Source organism: Salmo salar, unplaced genomic scaffold (assembly GCF_965601325.2).
Source record: "Salmo salar unplaced genomic scaffold, fSalSal1 ptg000257l, whole genome shotgun sequence".
In the NCBI taxonomy this organism is placed as follows: domain Eukaryota; kingdom Metazoa; phylum Chordata; class Actinopteri; order Salmoniformes; family Salmonidae; genus Salmo; species Salmo salar.
This window is the reverse complement of record NW_027675339.1, coordinates 3302281-3324722: the sequence shown is the minus strand read 5'-3', so window position 1 is coordinate 3324722 and position 22442 is coordinate 3302281. Positions and strand designations below refer to the sequence as shown.

At 42.3% G+C, this 22442-nt stretch overlaps 1 protein-coding gene across 1 annotated transcript; it reads left to right on the top strand.

Annotated features, from left to right (window-relative positions):
• The first annotated feature begins 20087 nt into the window (after positions 1-20087).
• LOC145867265 (E3 ubiquitin/ISG15 ligase TRIM25) lies at positions 20088-22068 on the top strand. Its single transcript, XM_082971337.1, has 2 exons — positions 20088-20781; positions 21214-22068. The coding sequence occupies exons 1-2, from the start codon at positions 20185-20187 to the stop codon at positions 21442-21444; spliced, it is 828 nt and encodes a 275-aa protein (XP_082827463.1). The 5' UTR covers positions 20088-20184; the 3' UTR covers positions 21445-22068.
• The last annotated feature ends 374 nt before the right edge of the window (positions 22069-22442 follow it).

The following is a 22442-nucleotide window of genomic DNA, read 5'->3' as shown; positions in this document are numbered from 1 at the left end:
GAGTCACTTCACTTGTATTGTCAGTAAGAATAGAAGATGTTTCTGAACACTTCTACATTCATGTGGATGCTACCATGATTATGAATAATCATGAATGAATCGTGAATAATGATAAATGAGAAAGTTACAGAGGCACAAAGATCAGACCTCCTCTGTTATTGGTGTTATTCTGTATACTTCTGGCCCTTCTTTGGACACTGTGTTAACTAACTAACCAGACGAGCTTCAATGCCATACAACTCTCCTTCCGTGGCCTCCAACTGCTCTTAAATACAAGTAAAACTAAATGCATGGTCTTCAACCGATCGCTGCCTGCACCTGCCCGCCTGTCCAGCATCACTACTCTGGACGGTTCTGACTTAGAATATGTGGACAACTACAAATACCTAGGTGTCTGGTTAGACTGTAAACTCTCCTTCCAGACTCACTATAAGCATCTCCACTCCAAAGTTAAATCTAGAATTGGCTTCCTATTTCACAACATAGCATCCTTCACTCATGCTGCCAAACATACCCTTATAAAAATGACCATCCTACCGATCCTCGACTTCGGCGATGTCATTTACAAAATAGCCTCCAATACCCTACTCAATAAATTGGATGCAGTCTATCACAGTGCCATCCGTTTTGTCACCAAAGCCCCATATACAGTGGGGGAAAAAAGTATTTGATCCCATGCTGATTTTGTACGTTTGCCCACTGACAAAGAAAGGATCAGTCTATAATTTTAACCTCTATGGGCTAGGTGGGACGCTAGCGTGCCACCCGTGGTGCACTCCATCAACAGCAGGTGCATTTCAAGAGCGGCAAATTTGAATCCAAATAAATGTCAAAATTCAAATTTAAAAAAAATACAACTATTTTACACCATTTGAAAGATAAACATCTCCTTAATCTAACCAAGTTTTACGATTTCAAAAAGGTTTTACGGCGAAAGCATAAATTTAGAGTATGTTAGGACAGTACATTTACAAGAGTTGTGTGTAATGTTTTGTCAAGTCAAAGACAGGGTCACCAAAACCATAAAACCAGCTAAAATGATGCACTAACCTTTTACAATCTCCATCAGATGACACTCCTAGGACATTATGTTAGACAATGCATGCATTTTTAGTTCTATCAAGTTCATATTTATATCCAAAAACAGCGTTTTACTATGGCATTGATGTTGAGGAAATCGTTTCCCTCCAATAACCGGCAGTCAAGTCAGCGTCACAAATTAAATAATTAAAATTAGAAAACATTGGTAAAATATTATATTGTCATTTAAAGAATTATAGATTTACATCTCTTGAACGCAATCAACTTGCCAGATTTAAAAATAACCTTACTGGGAAATCACACTTTGCAATAATCTGAGCACTGCGCCCAGAAAAATACGCGTTGCGATACAGACTAGACGTGATGTTGGGGAGATCTAAAATCGAAAATACTATGTAAATAATCCATTACCTTTGATTCTCTTCATCAGATGTCACTTCCAGGTATCACAGGTCCATAACGAATGTAGTTTTGTTCAAAAAAGCTCATCATTTATGTCCAAAAATCTCCGTCTTGTTAGCACATGATCTAAGCCAGCCGGACTTCTCGTCATGAACGAGGGGAAAAAATATATTTCCGTTCGTTCAAACATGTCAAACGTTGTATAGCATAAATCATTAGGGCCTTTTTTAACCAGAACATGAATAATATTCAAGGTGGACGAATGCATACTCTTTTATAACGTATTGGAACGAGGGTACCCAACATGAACTCGCGCGCCAGGTGTCTAATGGGACATCATCGTTCCATGGCTCTTGTTCGGTCAGATCTCCCTCCAGAAGACTCAAAACACTTTGTAAAGGCTGGTGACATCTAGTGGAAGCAATAGGAAGTGCCAAAATATTCCTCAGCCCCTGTGTTTTTCAATGGGATAGGTTTAAAGTCAATACAACACATCAGGTATCCACTTCCTGTCAGAAAATGTCTCAGGGTTTTGCCTGCCAAATGAGTTCTGTTATACTCACAGACACCATTCAAACAGTTTTAGAAACTTTAGAGTGTTTTCTATCCATATATAATAAGTATATGCATATTCTAGTTACTGGGTAGGATTAGTAACCAGATTAAATCGGGTACATTTTTTTTATCCAGACGTGCAAATGCTGCCCCCTAGCCCTAACAGGTTAATGGTAGGTTTATTTGAACAGTGAGAGACAGAATAACAACAAAAACATCCAGAAAAACTAATGTCAGAAATGAAATGGAATAAATAAATTAATTCCATGTATTCCATTCCAGTCTTTACACTGAGCCTGTCCTCATATTGCTCCTCCACCAGCCTCCTCTGGTTTGTATGTGAAAGTATGCAGGTATTCATGTTGTTGTGGAGGCAAATTATATTTAAACAAAATACTTTTAAAAAAGGTACAAATGCAGCCGTAAAAATAAAATAAAATCAGATGTGAAAATGGTGCATTTCTAAGTTTTGTAGAAAAAATATGAAGTTAAAAAGTTCTACCTGATGACATCATCAAAAGTTGAATGATTTTAAAAGCAGTGATTTTTCAAACACAATTAGATTGTCAGTGGTGTGGGGAGCAATAAAATGTCCTCTACTGGGCTAGAAACTCATTGCAGGTTTTGAAAATCACCGTTTTTAAAGAGTTTTCTTCTCATTTTTTTTTAACTACAGATCATAAAAATGTGAAAGGTGCTGTTTTCAGAAATATAGATACTGTTTTGGTGCTGGAGAGGATGAATATGAGGTTGAAAAGTGCAGGACTTGCCTTTTAACACTAGAATCAGTCCTGCTCCCTGACTTTTAACACTAGAATCAGTCCTGCTCCCTGACTTTTAACACTAGAATCAGTCCTGCTCCCTGACTTTTAACACTAGAATCAGTCCTGCTCCCTGACTTTTAACACTAGAATCAGTCCTGCTCCCTGACTTTTAACACTAGAATCAGACCTGCTCCCTGACTTTTAACACTAGAATCAGTCCTGCTCCTCCTAAATGTTTGTATTTTACACTGCTCATTTGTGTGAATTTTGAAATCAAGAAGAGAAAAGATCCTTTTGACCAGTTTATTTCCCACCTACTACCTGCCCACCAAGACAATGTGCTGTTGGACCTTGGTACCCAGCCAGCCACTAATGAGTCTCCCTTTCCTCACTGAATAAATGGGCCGTAATTGTGCACCTTATATGATAATATACGTTTTTACCTTTATTTAACTAGGCAAATCAGTTTTTGAACAAATTCTTATTTTCAAAGACGGCCTAGGAACAGTGGGTTAACTGCCTTGTTCAGGGGCAGAACGACAGATTTTTACCTTCTCAGCTCAGGGATTCGATCCAGCAACCTTTCAAGTACTGGCTCAACACTTTAACCACTAGGCTGCCTGCCGCCTCTACACTCTAACCACTAGGCTACCTGCCGCCTCTACACTCTAACCACTAGGCTACCTGCCGCCTCTACACTCTAACCACTAGGCTACCTGCTGCCCCTACACTCTAACCACTAGGCTACCTGCCGCCCCTCCACTCTAACCACTAGGCTACCTGCCGCCCCTCCACTCTAACCACTAGGCTACCTGCCGCCCCTCCACTCTAACCACTAGGCTCCCTGCCCCCCCTCCACTCTAACCACTAGGCTCCCTGCCCCCCCTCCACTCTAACCACTAGGCTACCTGCCGCCTCTACACTCTAACCACTAGGCTACCTGCCGCCTCTACACTCTAACCACTAGGCTACCTGCCGCCTCTACACTCTAACCACTAGGCTACCTGCTGCCCCTACACTCTAACCACTAGGCTACCTGCCGCCCCTCCACTCTAACCACTAGGCTACCTGCCTCCTCTACACTCTAACCACTAGGCTACCTGCTGCCCCTACACTCTAACCACTAGGCTACCTGCTGCCCCTACACTCTAACCACTAGGCTACCTGCCGCCTCTACACTCTAACCACTAGGCTACCTGCCGCCTCTACACTCTAACCACTAGGCTACCTGCCGCCTCTACACTCTAACCACTAGGCTACCTGCCGCCTCTACACTCTAACCACTAGGCTACCTGCCGCCTCTACACTCTAACCACTAGGCTACCTGCCGTCCCTCCACTCTAACCACTAGGCTACCTGCCGCCCCTACACTCTAACCACTAGACTACCTGCCGTCCCTCCACTCTAACCACTAGGCTACCTGACGGTCCCTCCACTCTAACCACTAGGCTACCTGCCGCCCCTCCACTCTAACCACTAGGCTACCTGTCGTCCCCAAATGAGGCCTAACTGAATGATAAGAAGGATGAAGGGGTTGATGTAATGTAGAAAGACAATAGTGTAATGATGAGTTTGTGTTATGCCTATTTATCAGCAGCAAATCATTTGACCACACCCCCTTGTGGGTTAATAATATTCTCTTTTATGTTTTACTTTCCACAAATCAACTGTTGTGGGTCTGTTTTATTGACTGTAACTCGAACACTAATCACATGTATTGTAAGGAAATGAACACATGCTATGAGTTACAGTAGGCCTTTAGAGTGATGTAAAACATGTCCTGGACTCTGTCCAAGTTGATGAGCGGGAAACAAATGATAACAGTCAACCTTCACAGCTGGTCCATCGACACTACTCCTAAACTGTACCAAAACTAATTTCACACATGATAAGAGTTATCCTGATCAGCTGGCCCATCGACACTACTCCTAAACTATACCAAAACTAATTTTACACATGATAAGAGTTATCCTGATCAGCTGGCCCATCGACACTACTCCTAAACTATACCAAAACTAATTTCACACATGATAAGAGTTATCCTGATCAGCTGGCCCATCGACACTACTCCTAAACTATACCAAAACTAATTTCACACATGATAAGAGTTATCCTGATCAGCTGGCCCATCGACACTACTCCTAAACTGTACCAAAACTAATTTCACACATGATAAGAGTTATCCTGATCAGCTGGCCCATCGACACTACTCCTAAACTATAAAAAAAAACTAATTTCACACATGATAAGAGTTATCCTGATCAGCTGGCCCATCGACACTACTCCTAAACTATACCAAAACTAATTTCACACATGATAAGAGTTATCCTGATCAGCTGGCCCATCGACACTACTCCTAAACTATACCAAAACTAATTTCACACATGATAAGAGTTATCCTGATCAGCTGGCCCATCGACACTACTCCTAAACTGTACCAAAACTAATTTCACACATGATAAGAGTTATCCTGATCAGCTGGCCCATCGACACTACTCCTAAACTGTACCAAAACTAATTTCACACATGATAAGAGTTATCCTGATCAGCTGGCCCATCGACACTACTCCTAAACTATACCAAAACTAATTTCACACATGATAAGAGTTATCCTGATCAGCTGGCCCATCGACACTACTCCTAAACTGTACCAAAACTAATTTCACACATGATAAGAGTTATCCTGATCAGCTGGCCCATCGACACGCTGCGTTTTGGTCCCCCTTTTTCGATGTATGTGACAAAATGAGCATCTATTTACCAAATCCTCCTTCAGAGTCACATGCAGGTAAAATACTTTTATTTCTATATAATACTGTATCTGAAAGAGCAGATTCTGCAGGTAAAAAAATTGTGATGTCTATATAGTACTGTATCTGAAAGAGCAGATTCTGCAGTTTCCTTGACACTTACCTTTATCAAATAACTCTCAACATTCAAGAGGTGCAGCTTTATTTCCAAAGTTCAATTTTTCTTCAACAATATCTGTGTTGTCCATGTTTTAATCACATGACCACTCCAGCAGCAGCATTGATCTGGCGACTAAGCAAAAACTATTAACATAATCAAATTAAAATCTGCTATTCTGTCGTCAATGGATGAACGGCCAATAGAAACCAGATAGAAACTGATCGTGGTGCATGTGACTTCAGTTCTGGTTAGCCACAGATGTAGAAACCAACTTGCTCAAGGTCTTTCCATGTCTGGGGAAAGATGAAACCAGGCCAGCGGGTGACTGTCTGAGACTGTCTGAGACTGTGGTTTTGAGTCACGTGGAGCCTTACATGGGCAAATGCAGAAATGTGACCATGGACAGCTTCTTCACATCAATTTCCCTCAGACAAGTTGATTGCGAAGAAGACTAGCATGCTAGGACAGTGAACACACAAAGAAGACTAGCCTGCTATGAACAGAGAACACACAAAGAAGACTAGCCTGCTATGAACAGTGAACACACAAAGAAGACTAGCCTAGCCAGGTCATTACAGTATATACAGTATCTCTACCATATAAAGACACCAACTAGTATCCCCTTTATGATCTAGCCAGGTCATTACAGTATATACAGTATCTCTACCATATACAGACACCAACTAGTATCCCCTTTATGATCTAGCCAGGTCATTACAGTATATACAGTATCTCTACCATCTGCCAGACACCAACTAGTATCCCCTTTATGATATAGCCAGGTCATTACAGTATATACAGTATCTCTACCATATACAGACACCAACTAGTATCCCCTTTATGATCTAGCCAGGTCATTACAGTATATACAGTATCTCTACCATATACAGACACCAACTAGTATCCCCTTTATTATCTAGCCAGGTCATTACAGTATATACAGTATCTCTACCCTATACAGACACCAACTAGTATCCCCTTTATGATATAGCCAGGTCATTACAGTATATACAGTATCTCTACCATATACAGACACCAACTAGTATCCCCTTTATGATCTAGCCAGGTCATTACAGTATATACAGTATCTCTACCATCTGCCAGACACCAACTAGTATCCCCTTTATGATCTAGCCAGGTCATTACAGTATATACAGTATCTCTACCATCTAGCCAGGTCATTACAGTATATACAGTATCTCTACCATCTAGCCAGGTCATTACAGTATATACAGTATCTCTACCATATACAGACACCAACTAGTATCCCCTTTATGATCTAGCCAGGTCATTACAGTATATACAGTATCTCTACCATCTGCCAGACACCAACTAGTATCCCCTTTATGATCTAGCCAGGCCATTACAGTATATACAGTATCTCTACCATATACAGACACCAACTAGTATCCCCTTTATGTTCTAGCCAGGTCATTACAGTATATACAGTATCTCTACCATATACAGACACCAACTAGTATCCCCTTTATGATCTAGCCAGGTCATTACAGTATATACAGTATCTCTACCATATACAGACAGCAACTAGTATCCCCTTTATGATCTAGCCAGGTCATTACAGTATATACAGTATCTCTACCATATACAGACACCAACTAGTATCCCCTTTATGATCTAGCCAGGTCATTACAGTATATACAGTATCTCTACCATATACAGACAGCAACTAGTATACCCTTTATGTTCTAGCCAGGTCATTACAGTATATACAGTATCTCTACCATATACAGACACCAACTAGTATCCCCTTTATGATCTAGCCAGGTCATTACAGTATATACAGTATCTCTACCATATACAGACACCAACTAGTATCCCCTTTATGTTCTAGCCAGGTCATTACAGTATATACAGTATCTCTACCATATACAGACACCAACTAGTATCCCCTTTATGATCTAGCCAGGTCATTACAGTATATACAGTATCTCTACCATCTGCCAGACACCAACTAGTATCCCCTTTATGATCTAGCCAGGTCATTACAGTATATACAGTATCTCTACCATCTGCCAGACACCAACTAGTATCCCCTTTATGATCTAGCCAGGTCATTACAGTATATACAGTATCTCTACCATATACAGACACCAACTAGTATCCCCTTTATGATCTAGCCAGGTCATTACAGTATATACAGTATCTCTACCATATACAGACACCAACTAGTATTCCCTTTATGATCTAGCCAGGTCATTACAGTATCTCTACCATATACAGACACCAACTAGTATCCCCTTTATGATCTAGCCAGGTCATTACAGTATATACAGTATCTCTACCATCTGCCAGACACCAACTAGTATCCCCTTTATGATCAAGCCAGGTCATTACAGTATATACAGTATCTCTACCATATACAGACACCAACTAGTATCCCCTTTATAATCTAGCCAGGTCATTACAGTATATACAGTATCTCTACCATATACAGACACCAACTAGTATCCCCTTTATGATCTAGCTAGGTCATTACAGTATATACAGTATCTCTACCATCTGCCAGACACCAACTAGTATCCCCTTTATGATCTAACCAGGTCATTACAGTATATACAGTATCTCTACCATATACAGACACCAACTAGTATCCCCTTTATGATCTAGCCAGGCCATTACAGTATATACAGTATCTCTACCATATACAGACACCAACTAGTATCCCCTTTATGATCTAGCCAGGTCATTACAGTATATACAGTATCTCTACCATATACAGACACCAACTAGTATCCCCTTTATTATCTAGCCAGGTCATTACAGTATATACAGTATCTCTACCATATACAGACACCAACTAGTATCCCCTTTATGATCTAGCCAGGTCATTACAGTATATACAGTATCTCTACCATATACAGACACCAACTAGTATCCCCTTTATGATCTAGCCAGGTCATTACAGTATATACAGTATCTCTACCATATACAGACACCAACTAGTATCCCCTTTATGATCTAGCCAGGTCATTACAGTATATACAGTATCTCTACCATATACAGACACCAACTAGTATCCCTTTATGATCTAGCCAGGCCATTACAGTATATACAGTATCTCTACCATATACAGACACCAACTAGTATCCCCTGTATGATCTAGCCAGGCCATTACAGTATATACAGTATCTCTACCATATACAGACACCAACTAGTATCCCCTTTATGATCTAGCTAGGTCATTACAGTATATACAGTATCTCTACCATCTGCCAGACACCAACGAGTATCCCCTTTATGATCTAGCCAGGTCATTACAGTATATACAGTATCTCTACCATATACAGACACCAACTAGTATCCCCTTTATGATCTAGCCAGGTCATTACAGTATATACAGTATCTCTACCATATACAGACACCAACTAGTATCCCCTTTATGATCTAGCCAGGTCATTACAGTATATACAGTATCTCTACCATATACAGACACCAACTAGTATCCCCTTTATGATCTAGCCAGGCCAATACAGTATATACAGTATCTCTACCATATACAGACACCAACTAGTATCCCCTTTATGATCTAGCCAGGTCATTACAGTATATACAGTATCTCTACCATATACAGACACCAACTAGTATCCCCTTTATGATCTAGCCAGGTCATTACAGTATATACAGTATCTCTACCATCTGCCAGACACCAACGAGTATCCCCTTTATGATCTAGCCAGGTCATTACAGTATATACAGTATCTCTACCATCTGCCAGACACCAACTAGTATCCCCTTTATGATCTAGCCAGGTCATTACAGTATATACAGTATCTCTACCATATACAGACACCAACTAGTATCCCCTTTATAATCTAGCCAGGCCATTACAGTATATACAGTATCTATACCATATACAGACACCAACTAGTATCCCCTTTATGATCTAGCCAGGTCATTACAGTATATACAGTATCTCTACCATATACAGACACCAACTAGTATCCCCTTTATGATCTAGCCAGGTCATTACAGTATATACAGTATCTCTACCATATACAGACACCAACTAGTATCACCTTTATGATCTAGCCAGGCCATTACAGTATATACAGTATCTCTACCATATACAGACACCAACTACTATCCCCTTTATGATCTAGCCAGGTCATTACAGTATATACAGTATCTCTACCATATACAGACACCACCTAGTATCCCCTTTATTATATTACATTCATATTATTACTTTTAGATGGCAAGACTCTGTAAAATGAGGTACTTGCTGCTGGACTGTTGCAGTGTTCTACAATGTGCTCGACATGGCTGCTATCAACACGTGTTGTACAAGCAATGCCTTGTCAAGACAGTCAGCAGGAGAGATTTCATGATGGATCTGGCATGTGAGCTTTGTGAGAACCACATGAACGCAGAGAAAGAAGCTACAGTCACCAAGCAGGCAGCAGGTCCTGCTCTCCCTTTTCCCCCCAGGCACCACATCTCCCTCGGGGGAGAAAGAAGCTACAGTCACCAAGCAGGCAGCAGGTCCTGTTCTCCCTTTTCCCCCCAGGCACCACATCTCCCTCGGGGGAGAAAGAAGCTACAGTCACCAAGCAGGCAGCAGGTCCTGTTCTCCCTTTTCCCCCAGGCACCACATCTCCCTCGGGGGAGAAAGAAGCTACAGTCACCAAGCAGGCAGCAGGTCCTGTTCTCCCTTTCCCCCAGGCACCACATCTCCCTCGGGGGAGAAAGAAGCTACAGTCACCAAGCAGGAAGCAGGTCCTGCTCTCCCTTTTCCCCCAGGCACCACATCTCCCTCGGGGGAGAAAGAAGACACAATGTCAAGTCGGCAGGTGCCCACCGAACAAGGCCAATGAAAACCGATTAGATTTGTTTGTGGACGCGAAGCATAAAGAGAAGATGGGATTGATTCACGTGTAAAGGCGCGGTACAGTGTCTGATACAATCAACAAATTATTGTTTTAATATCTTGTCATCAATATATTTCCACAAATATTTATTTATGAAATTCATCTTTTACAATTGTTCACTGGTGCTTTTGATTAGGAATACAGCAAATCGTTTCACCAGCGGACCTGGCTGGTTTTATTATTATTATAGATTTTGTTGTTTCTAATTTGTCAAAAGAAACTGTAAATTGACTTTATTAATTACTATAACTCCATTACTAATCGAATCTACAAATACAGTTGATCAAATGGATTACGCTGTAGTGTTTTATTGTCAAGGAAATAGGCTGTAGGACCATTTATTTTCTACTTTGTAGAATTAACAATTGTTGTTATTTTATTTATATATTTCCACTAATATTTCTTCATGTAATTTATCATTTACAATAGTTTATACACTATGTATCAAGTGTTTATTTAACAAACCATGTTTTCACACCTTGCACCTTGCTGGTTGATATGCATCTGATGCTTATGCTAATGTGGACGCCTGGCAACTTTCTCTAGCGGGGACGTATATGCTGATAGACCAGGTGGTTCTAGTGTTAAGGACTGGTAGATGGGTGTTCTGATAGACCAGGTGGTTCTAGTGTTAAGGACTGGTAGATGGGTGTTCTGATAGGCTGATAGACCAGGTGGTTCTAGTGTTAAGGACTGGTAGATGGGTGTTCTGATAGGATGATAGACCAGGTGGTTCTAGTGTTAAGGACTGGTAGATGGGTGTTCTGATAGGCTGATAGACCAGGTGGTTCTAGTGTTAAGGACTGGTAGATGGGTGTTCTGATAGGCTGATAGACCAGGTGGTTCTAGTGTTAATTAATGACTGGTAGATGGGTGTTCTGATAGGCTGATAGACCAGGTGGTTCTGGTGTTAAGGACTGGTAGTTGGTGTTCTGATAGGATGATAGACCAGGTGGTTCTAGTGTTAAGGACTGGTAGATGGGTGTTCTGATAGACCAGGTGGTTTTAGTGTTATGGACTGGTAGATGGGTGTTCTGATAGGCTGATAGACCAGGTGGTTCTAGTGTTAAGGACTGGTAGATGGGTGTTCTGATAGGATGATAGACCAGGTGGTTCTAGTGTTAAGGACTGGTAGATGGGTGTTCTGATAGGCTGATAGACCAGGTGGTTCTAGTGTTAAGGACTGGTAGATGGGTGTTCTGATAGGCTGATAGACCAGGTGGTTCTAGTGTTAATTAATGACTGGTAGATGGGTGTTCTGATAGGCTGATAGACCAGGTGGTTCTGGTGTTAAGGACTGGTAGATGGGTGTTCTGATAGGCTGATAGACCAGGTGGTTCTAGTGTTAAGGACTGGTAGATGGGTGTTCTGATAGGCTGATAGACCAGGTGGTTCTAGTGATAAGGACTGGTAGATGGGTTGTTCTGATAGGCTGATAGACCAGGTGGTTCTAGTGTTAAGGACTGGTAGATGGGTGTTCTGATAGGCTGATAGACCAGGTGGTTCTAGTGTTAAGGACTGGTAGATGGGTGTTCTGATAGGCTGATAGACCAGGTGGTTCTAGTGTTAAGGACTGGTAGATGGGTGTTCTGATAGGCTGATAGACCAGGTGGTTCTAGTATTAATTAATGACTGGTAGATGGGTGTTCTGATAGGCTGATAGACCAGGTGGTTCTAGTGTTAAGGACTGGTAGATGGGTGTTCTGATAGGCTGAAAGACCAGGTGGTTCTAGTGTTAAGGACTGGTAGATGGGTGTTCTGATAGGCTGATAGACCAGGTGGTTCTAGTGTTAAGGACTGGTAGATGGGTGTTCTGATAGGCTGATAGACCAGGTGGTTCTAGTGTTAAGGACTGGTAGATGGGTGTTCTGATAGGCTGATAGACCAGGTGGTTCTAGTGTTAAGGACTGGTAGATGGGTGTTCTGATAGGCTGAAAGACCAGGTGGTTCTAGTGTTAAGGACTGGTAGATGGGTGTTCTGATAGGCTGATAGACCAGGTGGTTCTAGTGTTAAGGACTGGTAGATGGGTGTTCTGATAGGCTGATAGACCAGGTGGTTCTAGTGTTAAGGACTGGTAGATGGGTGTTCTGATAGGCTGATAGACCAGGTGGTTCTAGTGTTAAGGACTGGTAGATGGGTGTTCTGATAGGCTGATAGACCAGGTGGTTCTAGTGTTAAGGACTGGTAGATGGGTGTTCTGATAGGCTGATAGACCAGGTGGTTCTAGTGTTAAGGACTGGTAGATGGGTGTTCTGATAGGCTGATAGACCAGGTGGTTCTAGTGATAATTAATGACTGGTAGATGGGTGTTCTAATAGGCTGATAGACCAGGTGGTTCTAGTGTTAAGGACTGGTAGATGGGTGTTCTGATAGGCTGATAGACCAGGTGGTTCTAGTGTTAATTAATGACTGGTAGATGGGTGTTCTAATAGGCTGATAGACCAGGTGGTTCTAGTGTTAAGGACTGGTAGATGGGTGTTCTGATAGGCTGAAAGACCAGGTGGTTCTAGTGTTAAGGACTGGTAGATGGGTGTTCTGATAGGCTGATAGACCAGGTGGTTCTAGTGTTAAGGACTGGTAGATGGGTGTTCTGATAGGCTGAAAGACCAGGTGGTTTTAGTGTTAAGGACTGGTAGATGGGTGTTCTGATAGGCTGATAGACCAGGTGGTTCTAGTGTTAAGGACTGGTAGATGGGTGTTGCTCATGCATTCACTCATGCTGACCGGCTCCAGTACTTTATTCTTGACTAAACCTCCAAGTCAGCCTAGACTTTTGGTCTGATAGCAGAAGCTACAGGTCCTGCTTTCAGAACCTTTGGTTTGCTGTCTGGCTTAATGCCAAGCTTCCCTGTGATGTCGTTCATACAACCCTGCTGTCCATTAAATCTGTCTGTTTCTTTAAGATGGCAGGTAGGTCTATGTCTCCACGTGTCATTGTCTGCACTGATGGCCAGTCCAGTGTGATTTTCTCCAACTATGAACATCCCAGTAGTGACACATAGTCTCCTTTCAGGAGGTAGAGTGGCAGCTTTCAGTTTGTCTGTATACCTGAACTGTGACATCAGTGATGTCTCTCAAGGTGACAGATTCACCTGTGTAAGTCTTTAACACGAGGTGCGCTGGTTGAAGTGGAAGGTGTTTCAGTGTGATTTCCTGGTCTGATGAGTCACTCACCTCAGTGTTCTCTTACTCAACAGTGTGAACATGTTTCTTGTTTCCCGTTTTGCATTTTCTGTTCTCTTTTTGTTTGTAGAGGATTTGTCAAGTGTGTATTTTTTTACCACAGGCTGGACAATCCATGTCCTTACACCAGCATGTAGAATCCTGACATCCCTTTATACCACAGGCTGGACAATCCATGTCCTTACACCAGCATGTAGAATCCTGACATCCCTTTATACCACAGGCTGGACAATCCATGTCCTTACACCAGCATGTAGAATCCTGACACCCCTTTATACCACAGGCTGGACAATCCATGTCCTTACACCAGCATGTAGAATCCTGACATCCCTTTATACCACAGGCTGGACAATCCATGTCCTTACACCAGCATGTAGAATCCTGACATCCCTTTATACCACAGGCTGGACAATCCATGTCCTTACACCAGCATGTAGAATCCTGACATCCCTTTATACCACAGGCTGGACAATCCATGTCCTTACACCAGCATGTAGAATCCTGACATCCCTTTATACCACAGGCTGGACAATCCATGTCCTTACACCAGCATGTAGAATCCTGACATCCCTTTATACCACAGGCTGGACAATCCATGTCCTTACACCAGCATGTAGAATCCTGACATCCCTTTATACCACAGGCTGGGCAATCCATGTCCTTACACCAGCATGTAGAATCCTGACATCCCTTTATACCACAGGCTGGACAATCCATGTCCTTACACCAGCATGTAGAATCCTGACATCCCTTTATACCACAGGCTGGACAATCCATGTCCTTACACCAGCATGTAGAATCCTGACATCCCTTTATACCACAGGCTGGACAATCCATGTCCTTACACCAGCATGTAGAATCCTGACACCCCTTTATACCACAGGCTGGACAATCCATGTCCTTACACCAGCATGTAGATTCCTGACATCCCTTTATACCACAGGCTGGACAATCCATGTCCTTACACCAGCATGTAGAATCCTGACATCCCACCTTGCCACAGTGGAAGCATGTGACTTGATTTTCCCGTCTCTGATTTTCAGTTGAAACTCTGCGCACTTTTCCTTTTTTTGTGATCAACTTTTTTATTTATTATAAAGGAACACAGACAAGAACAAATAGCAGCAGGAATGGTTATACAGCTAGAGACACAATACTGTTAATATATATATCAGAATAAATAGCAGCAGGAATGGTTATACAGCTAGAGAAACAATACTGTTAATATATATATCAGAACTAATAGCAGCAGGAATGGTTATACAGCTGGAGACACAATACTGTTAATATATATATCAGAACTAATAGCAGCAGGAATGGTTATACAGCTAGAGACACAATACTGTTAATATATATATCAGAATAAATAGCAGCAGGAATGGTTATACAGCTAGAGACACAATACTGTTAAAATATATATCAGAACTAATAGCAGCAGGAATGGTTATACAGCTAGAGACACAATACTGTTAATATATATATCAGAACTAATAGCAGCAGGAATGGTTATACAGCTAGAGACACAATACTGTTAATATATATATCAGAACAAATAGCAGCAGGAATGGTTATACAGCTAGAGACACAATACTATCAAAAAATATATATAAGTATAATATGTAAACCAGGTATTGCAGGTAAAAACAATTATAATTAACCACATATACAATCACTCACCTGAGCCGCATCAACCCCTCCTGGGACCACCCCACCCCACCCTCCATCCCCTCCTGGGACCACCCCACCCCCTCCTGGGACCACCCCATCCCACCCTCCAACCCCTCCTGGGACCACCCCAACCCACCCTCCAACCCCTCCTGGGACCACCCCATCCCACCCTCCAACCCCTCCTGGGACCACCCCAACCCACCCTCTAACCCCTCCTGGGACCACCCCACCCCACCCTCCATCCCCTCCTGGGACCACCCCACCCCCTCCTGGGACCACCCCATCCCACCCTCCAACCCCTCCTGGGACCACCCCAACCCACCCTCTAACCCCTCCTGGGACCACCCCAACCCACCCTCCATCTCCTCCTGGTACCACCCCAACCCACCCTCCATCCCCTCCTGGTACCACCCCAACCCCCCCTCCAACCCCTCCTGGGACCACCCCAACCCCCCCTCCAACCCCTCCTGGGACCACCCCAACCCACCCTCTAACCCCTCCTGGGACCACCCCAACCCACCCTCCATCTCCTCCTGGTACCACCCCAACCCACCCTCCATCCCCTCATGGGACCACCCCAACCCACCACCCCAACCCACCCACCAACCCCTCCTGGGACCACCCCAACCCACCCAACCTGATCGCTATGAAATAAAATACAAAATCAGTAAAAAATCAGTAAGGCCACATTTGCACTAAAATTATAATGAACGTCAATCAGTTGGGTAAAAAACTAACTTGTATAGTTTCAGCTGCAGATAACCAGCTGTCAATTGTTTTATAAATGATATCTATAAAAGTGCTGATCCAATGAGGTGTGGTGGTAGCCCCATGGATCCTAGCAGTGGATAGTTGATAATAAATTATATCTATAAAAGTGCTGATCCAATGAGGTGTGGTGGTAGACATCTTAGGTCCAACATCTGTTTAGCTGCTGTCAAACCTGACAACATTAAACCTATTTTCTGTAATGATAGTGGTGAATTATCATTAAGTGATAACAGTTTGGGGGAACAAGGTATGATGATATCCACTACAGCAGATAAGACAGAGGGTACCTCTTTCCAAAACATGTCCCCTGGTCACTCCCAGTTGATAAGAGAATTATCTAATAAAGGTAAATGAATCAATAAACCATGATGAATTATTAGTCATACAGCAGGGTTAATGAATAATCAATGTAATGATCAATGTAGGGATCGATCAGTCTGATTAGTTCCGGAAAGTCCAGGAACCACTGGAGAGGGAAAGAAATGTGTGTATGCAATTAGTATAGAGAGATAGAGAAACAGATGGTAAAGGGGGCTTCAAAGCATTTCTAACCTTGAGGGAAAGGAACAGGCTGAGCTCGGGATAGTGATAAACAGTGTGAGAAGTTTATGGGGGATGCAGGTCACCAACGGATTGTGTGTAAATGCATGTGCGTAAGTAAGCAAGAACTATATAATGACTGTTTTGTTATCCTGACGGCAGAACGTTCTCATGAATAAAGCTACAGAAACCTTTTGCAGAAAGCTGAGTCCTTGCCTAATTATTTTAACCCATTGTCTTACAAACTTTGGGCATTAGTCAAGGCGAATTGATTATTGATTATTATCATAAAAGATATAAAATTCCTTTAACAATTGGTCCTTCGAGCCGGATTTCAAACTGCCGCTGTCGTTCCAAGGAGACACGGAAACCGGGCGGATGAAATATCCGTAAATCAAAGACCTGGCCCTTTTCTGTGGGTTCTTTACAGGCCGGTGGCAAACTGGTACGCGACAGAGGTGGTGACGAGATTCTACGAACATTGAAAAACTCAGCTGCAAATAACAAGGTTAGTAAGCTTTATTCATTGTTTTGGGGAATAGCACCTGCATGATTACATTAAATAAGGAATGAGTGAGAGCACCTGAATGTCTGCGTTGCATGATGAGTGATACACCTGTAGGTCTGCATTACATGATGAAATGAGGAATACACCGGTATGTCTGCATTGCATGATGGAATAAGGGACACAATTGGGTGTTGGCATTAAATAGCTCAGTCTTATCACTCAATATGAGTCAAAATCTGTCACTTCCAGGAGTGCTCATTTTGTCAAAAATGAAAAAATAACAACTCACAGCTGTGTTAATAGACCCAACTCAAACATCTGCTATCTTGAAATGTCCAAAAAAGGTATTTAAATGGGCCTACCAGACATCTTCTTGAGAGAAGATAAGGTCAGGGACTCCTGTCTTACTCTCCGTCATGTTGAAATAGGTTCTCCTGTCTTACTTTCTGTCATGTTGAAATAGGTTTCCCTGTCTTACTTTCTGTCATGTTGAGATGGGTTAGTTCTTCTTGAGAGAACTAACCCAAAATGAGTCGAACTAACCCAAAATTAGTCGAAAGGCTAAGGGATTCTCTTCCTGAGAAGAAGCTGACAGCCTTCAAACAGAGCAAAAAAAGTGGTCCCAAACAATATGTCAAAATGAATAAAAAAATGATACAGCTGTCTTTAATAAGATCAAACTGAACTAACTGCTATCTTGAAATGTTGAAAAAGTGTTTTTAAATAGGCATCCTATCATTTGAAAATTAGTTGAAAGGCTAAGTGATTCTCCTCCTGACAAGAAGTTGACAGCCTTCAAACAGAGCAAAAAAAGTGGGCGTGAACATAGAATATTTTTGGGTCCAAAAAAAGAATATACAGCTGTCTTTAATAAGATCAAACTGAACTAACTGCCATCTTGAAATGTTGAAAAAGTGTTTTTAAATAGCTCAGTCTTATCACTCAATATGAGTCAAAATCTGTCACTTCCAGGACTGCTCATTTTGTCAAAAATGAAAAAATGAAAAAAATAACAACTCACAGCTGTGTTAATAGACCCAACTCAAACATCTGCTGTCTTGAAATGTCCAAAAAAGGTATTTAAATGGGCCTACCAGACATCTTCTTGAGAGAAGATAAGGCCAGGGATCTCTCTGGTCACCCACAAAGCCATTTCCTCCTTTGGCCGTCTCTCCTTCCAGTTCTCTGATGCCAATGACTGGAACGAACTACAAAAATCTCTGAAACTGGAAACACATATCTCCCTCACTAGCTTTAAGCACCAGCTGTCAGAGCAGCTCACAGATCACTGCACCTGTACATAGCCCATCTATAATTTAGCCCAACTACCTCTTCCCCTACTGTATTTATTTATTTATTAATTTATTTTGCTCCTTTGCACCCCATTATTTCTATGTCTACTTTGCACTTTCTTCTACTACAAATCTACCATTCCAGTGTTTTACTTGCTATATTGTATTTACTTTGCCACCATGGCCTTTTTGCCTTTACCTCCCTTATCTCACCTCATTTGCTCACATTGTATATAGACTTATTTTTCTACTGCATCATTGACTGTATGTTTGTTTTACTCCATGTGTAACTCTGTTGTTGTTGTATGTTGTCGAACTGCTTTGCTTTATCTTGGCCAGGTCGCAATTGTAAATGAGAACTTGTTCTCAACTTGCCTACCTGGTTAAATAAAGGTGAAATAAATACAAATGTATATACTGTATTCCAGTCCTGGTTCATCCTATATAACTACTGCTGTCCACTTCATATGTATATACTGTATTCCAGTCCTGGTTCATCCTATATAACTACTGCTGTCCACTTCATATGTATATACTGTATTCTAGTCATGGTTCATCCTATATAACAACTGCTGCCCACTTCATATGTATATACTGTATTCTAGTCCTGGTTCATCCTATATAACTACTGCTGTCCACTTCATATGTATATACTGTATTCTAGTCATGGTTCATCCTATATAACTACTGCTGTCCACTTCATATGTATATACTGTATTCTAGTCATGGTTCATCCTATATAACTACTGCTGTCCACTTCATATGTATATACTGTATTCTAGTCCTGGTTCATCCTATATAACTACTACTGTACATCTACTATTCTTCAGATATACTACAGATGTACTCCAAATTGTCTATGCATCACATCACAGTACACAGTGTATATATATATATATATATATCATTGCTTGTCCTAATATTTTCATTGACTTTTTAGATTTGCCCTCTGTGAGCTGGGAACACAAGCATTGTTAGATATTACTGCACTGTTGGAGCTGGGAACACAAGCATTGTTAGATATTACTGCACTGTTGGAGCCAGGAACACAAGCATTGTTAGATATTACTGCACTGTTGGAGCCAGGAACACAAGCATTGTTAGATATTACTGCACTGTTGGAACCCAGGAACACAAGCATTTCACTTCACCCACAATAACATCTGATAAATATGTGTATGAAACCAATAAAATAAAATGTGATTGTATTGTTGAAAGTGTTAGATAATTCTCAATCCGTGTTGTGTCTTGTCTAAGAACAGCCCTTAGCCGCGGTACTGTATAATAACCATATATCACACCTCCTCAGGACTTATTGATTTATAAGGCATTATAAAGGTGATTAAAATAATGATACATACATACTTCATAGAAAACTGTTACCCTTCATATATTCTAACAACTCACATTTTAAGATTCATTATGTCATTTGTTCCATGTTAAGGGCTCTAACATTGGAACAAAACTATTTGTCTCCCTCTTGATGTTGCTTGCAGTTCCTCTCTCTCTTCCTCCCTCCCTCTAACCCCACCCTCCCTCTAACCCCACCCCTCTGGCAGAACCAGGAAGTCCATCCCCCTTCACAAACTCTCTTCTGAGGAAACGAAACTGATCTGAGTCTCTGTGTCGTCTGTCTGTGTGAGAGTGAACAACCGTCCAAATGGCTCAACAGGGAGTTCTGCTGGACCAGGACCAGTTCTGTTGTTCTGTCTGTCTGGATCTACTGAAGGAACCAGTCACCATCCCCTGTGGACACAGTTACTGTAGGAGCTGTATTGAGGGCTGCTGGGATCAGGATGTTCTGAAAGGGGTCTATAGCTGTCCTCAGTGCAGACAGACCTTCAGTCCGAGGCCTACGCTGAGTAAAAATAACATGTTGGCTGAGCTGGTGGAGAAACTGAAGAAGACAGGACTCCAGGCTGCTCCCCCTCCTGCTCTGTGCTATGCTGGACCTAGAGATGTGGCGTGTGATGTCTGCACTGGGACCAGAAAGCAGAAAGCCCTCATGTCCTGTCTGGTGTGTCTGGCCTCTTACTGTGAGACTCACCTCCAATCTCACTACGAATCTCCTGCTTTGAAGAAGCACAAGCTGGTCAAAGCCACCGCACAACTACAGGAGAAGATCTGCTCTCATCATGACAAACTGCTGGAGGTTTACTGTCGTACCGATCAGCAGTGTATCTGTCTGATGTGTACAATGGATGAACATAAAGGCCATGATACAGTGTCAGCTGCAGCAGAGAGGACTGAGAAACAGGTAAGACCAGAACAACTTGTTGGTGACTGTCTGATAAACAAAGAATTAAAGATACAGTAGGAACTAAGGCTGTTTGAATATGAGATCATTCAAATGAAATGAATCCTCAGCAGAACAAATATGAACACAAACCTTGAGTATATTGATATGTCAACCCAGATTCTCCAGATGTATCACCATTTTATAATGTCAAACACTATTATCATTCTGAATGGCCTTTTATGAGTCCAAAGTTCAGTCTCAACCTGTTGATACATGTAGTCCTACCATAAAAACTATAATCATTCACATAGCAACAAATAAATATCATTTAGTAAATGGACCATCCATTTTTTAGACCTTCCTCTCTATGGGCCCTATGTCACATTACTATACTATTGATCTACTGGACTAATAAAGCTTGATAGCTCATTGAAGAGTGATTCTCCACAGAGGCAGCTGGGGATGAGTCAGCAGAAGGTCCAGCAGAGATTCCAGGAGAGAGAGAAGGAGCTGAAGGAGCTCCAACAGGCTGTGGAGTCTCTCAAGGTGAGTATTGTTGACCAGAGGAGACACACCATTTCACCTGTCTCCTCCAGTCAGAGAGAGAGAGAGGTAGAGGGGCCCCTATCCAATCCCACTGACCCCACTGTTGGGAACAGGTTGTCACTGCTGAGGCAGTGAAGAAAGTAGAGGAGGATGGGTCAAGGCTGAGGGATCCTGAGAGGATCCCTGTGAGTAGTAGATCTGTGACAGCACAGAGGGATGGGCCAACCAGTGATATATGCTTCAGTAAGGTTGGCTTCTTAGTGTTCATAGCAAATGGTTATCAACTGTACTGCAGAAATGGAATGTAAATCACAGAAAAAAAATATGTTTTGGTGGCAGCTGCAGAGAAGTATTTGGTCATACTAGATTTGACTTCAGAAGAGTTCCAGTGTGTGTTGAGTGGTGGTGTCCCGTCCTCCCAGGTCGTTGGCCTGGTGCAGGAGCAGATAGGGTCAAAGTAGTGGAATGGGGTAGTGGGTTTTAATGAGTGTAGGGTTAGTTGGCCTGGTGCAGGAGCAGATAGGGTCAAAGTAGTGGAATGGGGTAGTGGGTTTTTAATGAGTGTAGGGTTAGTTGGCCTGGTGCAGGAGCAGATAGGGTCAAAGTAGTGGAATGGGGTAGTGGGTTTTAATGAGTGTAGGGTTAGTTGGCCTGGTGCAGGAGCAGATAGGGTCAAAGTAGTGGAATGGGGGTAGTGGGTTTTAATGAGTGTAGGGTTAGTTGGCCTGGTGCAGGAGCAGATAGGGTCAAAGTAGTGGAATGGGGTAGTGGGTTTTAATGAGTGTAGGGTTAGTTGGCCTGGTGCAGGAGCAGATAGGGTCAAAGTAGTGGAATGGGGTAGTGGGTTTTAATGAGTGTAGGGTTAGTTGGCCTGGTGCAGGAGCAGATAGGGTCAAAGTAGTGGAATGGGGTAGTGGGTTTTAATGAGTGTAGGGTTAGTTGGCCTGGTGCAGGAGCAGATAGGGTCAAAGTAGTGGAATGGGGTAGTGGGTTTTAATGAGTGTAGGGTTAGTTGGCCTGGTGCAGGAGCAGATAGGGTCAAAGTAGTGGAATGGGGTAGTGGGTTTTAATGAGTGTAGGGTTAGTTGGCCTGGTGCAGGAGCAGATAGGGTCAAAGTAGTGGAATGGGGTAG

Bases quoted from the DNA above. Each gene is read 5' to 3' on its own strand.
- LOC145867265 (XM_082971337.1), top strand. From the start codon at position 20,185: ATGGCTCAACAGGGAGTTCTGCTGGACCAGGACCAGTTCTGTTGTTCT. The intron at 20,782-21,213 runs GTAAGACCAGAA...GATTCTCCACAG, and splicing joins CAGAGAGGACTGAGAAACAG to AGGCAGCTGGGGATGAGTCA.